Genomic DNA, 3,930 nt, shown 5'->3' with positions numbered 1-3,930 from the left:
GGAGAGGAGAGGAGAGGAGAGGAGAGGAGAGGAGAGGACGGCTAAAATGACATGTTGTTGACATTAAAAAGTCCGACTTGATGGGAAATTACACCTCCAGGAGATTTGGGGTGATTTTACTTTGCAAACAATGTGAAACTTCAAATGCAAGATTACGTCAGAGCTTCGACCAATCACAGGCCGTAAAGTGACTGCGTCAGAGCCGACGAAAGCCTATCAGGGGTCACCACGACAGTAGAAAAGCTCGCAGACGCAAGCCTTCTGGTGAAGTGGAGACTCGCCGAGGATCGGGTGACCAGGGGAACCTCCAGGTTTCTGCAGCATTTATTACGGATACCCCGTAAATCCTCATTTCAGACGGCGCCAACGGGATATTCCAACATGGTGGTTGTATCAGCAGGGACCGGAGGAGCCCACAAAGTGCTCCTGATATCCGGGAAGCAGACCGGCTCCTCAAGCGGCTCACAGACGGCCTTTAACCGGCCGATCTCTGTCGTTTTACCGTCAACGGCCAGCCAGGTGTCGTCGGACTCCGACTCCAACAGCAGCGCGGGACACCCGGTGCGAAAACGACAGAGGCTCACACACCTTAGCCCGGAAGAGAAAGCCCTTCGCAGGTTGGTTTCAATACAAACACAATTATATGTGAGTCTTTGTGAAGTGTGAACGCAGCCATTGTTGCTGGATTTACGACGGAGACAGACACGCCCAAAGACATCGATCCTCTTTCACATTAAATCAGAGGATACGAGTACACGTCCGGTGTTGCATCACTTCATATTTAAGTAGGTCATCTCATCTGTCTAAAATGTGCCCGTGAGGCAGTGTAATTGCTCGACCATAACCGTGTCATGCCGGTACTTTGAACCTGCTGTCCAGGGGGGGTTTGTCTGCGGCCGGACGCGCCCGGCTCCGCTGCAGGACACTGATCTCCTGGTGTGCCTGCGTGGCAGGAACATGGCCGGTGATTGCGCAGTACAGTGAACCCAAGTCACGTCCGGGGGCTTAGTCAGCATCATGGAAATCATGTGTTATATTCCCACTTCTTTTTTTTTCTTCCCTCCCCCCCCCCAGGAAACTCAAGAACAGAGTGGCAGCTCAGACAGCCAGAGACAGGAAAAAGGCCAAAATGGGGGAGCTGGAACAACAAGTCCTTGAGTTGGAGCTGGAGGTAATCTTTTTTTTTTTTTTTTTTCCCTCTTGAAGCAACCTTTAACCTTAAAGAGCCTCCTCCCCCCTCCTCCCCCCCAGTCAAACACCCTCAGCTCATTGTCAGGGCCCTTCAAAGTTGTTATCTGATGTTGTGCAACTCAAACCACTGCATTTCACACATGAATGTCTTATTGTTCCATTAAAACAGCTTTCTATCCTCCTTTATTTGTATACTTTTATTTCCAGTTATGGTTTGTTCCAACTAGGATACTTATTGCTTCACTTCCAGATAAACAGCTGCTAGTTTCACACGCAAACATTTGTATGTTTTTCTTCCCACAGAATGAGAAACTTCACATTGAAAACCGGCTGCTTCGGGAGAAATCAAGTGGCCTTTTGACAGAAAATGAGGAACTGAGACAGAGACTTGGGTTGGACACCCTTGACTCAAAAGAGAAGGCAAGACTAATCCAGCCCACCAAGCTTCCTCTTAACGCAGCGTCACAGAGACTGGCAATCTTTTATTTACTGGTTATTTATTAATTTTTTTCCTCCCTCAGGTTCAGGCTCTGTTGTCCACTGGGAACGAAGCAGGTTTGGGGATCGGGTCTTCTGAGTCTGCAGCACTCAGGCTACGTGTGCCTCCGCAGCAGGTGCAGGCCCAGCAGTCTCTAAATCTGAGAACTTCTCAATGGATACAGATAGTTCTGACAATACAGACAATGAGGTAAGTCTCTGCCAAGATTTGTGCCTTGAGATTGAAACCATGTTCAAGGTCTGTAATAACATCAGAGTCAGGTCATGGGTTCGTAAACTCATCCCGTTTCCACCTTTCTGCCCCCTCTAGTCTGATTTGCTCCTGGGCATTCTGGACATCCTTGACCCAGAGCTGTTCCTCAGGTCATGTGAACAGGAGTGCGAGGAGCCGCAGGTGCTGCTGGTCGGAGGGGGGAACCCATTACCTGCCACCTCACCTGCACCTCTGGGGGCCTCATCAGTTAAGCTGGAGACCCTTAATGAACTGATTCACTTTGACCACATCTACACCAAGCCCGTGGAGGAGGTGAGCAGCGGGCATTGCAGCGACGTGGAGAGCGGTACAGATGAGAAGATCGACGAGGCGGCGTTTCCTGTTACCGAGGTGGTGGTCGAGGAGGAGACGGTCTGCGTCAAAGACGAACCAGAGGAGGTGGTCATCCCACCCTGCGACGGTCACAGTCAGGTGGATGACTTTCTGTCTGGAGCCTCCTCCCCTGCCCTCAGCACCCTGGATAAGGAAGCCTGCCTGGCGGACACCTACAGCGACTCCGGATATGAAGGGTCCCCCTCCCCTTTCAGCGACACGTCCTCTCCGCTTTGCACGGAGAGCTCCTGGGACGACATGTTCGCCAATGAACTTTTCCCCCAGCTTATCAGTGTCTGAATCCTCCCCCTCGACCCAATAAGTTATAATATAGATATTGTTTATACACATGCACAAGCCAATGTGTAGCTTCATTAACCACAGATGAGCACCCAAAGCTTCATAGTACTATAGTAGACCTGAAGCGGCTCATGTACAGGCTAAAGCTAAGCACATAATCTCCTTTTATTACAGCAGGTCTGTACTGCTGGCGATGCTGCATTGACTTGTGGTAGATGGAGTTAATGTCAGCTTAGTTTTAGCGTGATGTAATTATTACAGAGGATTTAAGATTGCTTGCAAATCTTTCACTTGCTGTTCAAAATGAAATGTGGGTGGAATTCAGTAGTTCTGTAAATTTTTAAGGGGAATGGGGGCCGATCATTTAAATATTACACTTTATTTATTTGTGTATTCTGCTTCAGAGTCATATGTCCGCCATGTAAAAAAAACCCGTTATCTTCTAATTTTTTTGACCGCTCTCCTTGTAGTCTAATTACTGCATTAAAAATTTTTTTGCATCGCATCTCGTCTCCTGGTTTGAATAACTGCATGGTACCTTCAGAGGGAAGGACGGAGGTCTGAAAAGATTCAGTTCTAATTTTAAGTTTAGATTCTTACTTTAAAATGTAGTTCAGATATAAGTGTCACATTAGCTCATCATTAAATATACACTTGAAAGCTGCATAATTAGGAGTAGATAATGTAGTATGGTAACATTTAATGGTAGCACAGTACAATCTGTTCACCTGATTGCTTTGAGTAGAAAATAACTGATCAATTCACAGTAAATTGACGATGGAAGTCACCTATTAGATACAGTTGTAAAAAAAAATGTTGGCCTTTATTTTTTACCTATCTTTGGGTTTTTGACTTTGATATTGTAAGAGGTATTTTTCACAGTTACATTTTGTAAACCCAAATCCTGACTTAAGGGTCCTTGGATAAATCTGGGAAGGCACGAAAAGTATTTTTTAGCCAGAAGGCCATTTGCTTTGCCTCATTTCTGTTGACGGCACATTCCCTGTGGAATATGAAAGCTTTTTTTTACCTCTTCCTGACTTATTTTTTTCCACTAAAGAAGGAAAAATGACTTGAAGGTTGATTGGCTAACAGCTCAATACTAAGTCTGTAATGTGTGCTGAAGGGCTGCATGTTGACATTACTCAGTTTGAAGCCAAAGAAGAGTTGAAACAACAGACCTAAGGAATGATGTACACAGGTCACCAAAAGAACAGTTGGTTGCAGCCTTGAGGTAAACATCTTCTGAGCACACAGAAGTTTCATTTAAACAGAAAGAGTGCAGCTGTTCATTGACACATTTCCTCAGCATTTTCTGTCTTTTTAGACACACTATAGTTTGCATGAGGTCAACA

At 46.1% G+C, this 3,930-nt stretch overlaps 1 protein-coding gene across 1 annotated transcript; it reads left to right on the top strand.

The window, feature by feature from the left end:
- The first annotated feature begins 255 nt into the window (after positions 1-255).
- On the top strand, positions 256-3,080 carry xbp1 (X-box binding protein 1). The gene is given in 6 exon segments (XM_069716362.1): positions 256-617; positions 1,075-1,171; positions 1,495-1,611; positions 1,713-1,793; positions 1,796-1,879; positions 2,000-3,080. Coding segments are annotated over 6 exon segments (1,191 nt in total). The 5' UTR covers positions 256-381; the 3' UTR covers positions 2,576-3,080.
- Positions 3,081-3,930: the final 850 nt, after the last annotated feature.

Source organism: Brachyistius frenatus, unplaced genomic scaffold, assembly GCF_029030835.1.
Source record: "Brachyistius frenatus isolate BFR_SWC_R1_liver_20210118 unplaced genomic scaffold, ASM2903083v1 Contig_156, whole genome shotgun sequence".
Taxonomy (NCBI): domain Eukaryota; kingdom Metazoa; phylum Chordata; class Actinopteri; family Embiotocidae; genus Brachyistius; species Brachyistius frenatus.
The sequence above is the reverse complement of the archived record's forward strand: the minus strand, read 5'-3'. Positions and strand labels throughout refer to the sequence as shown.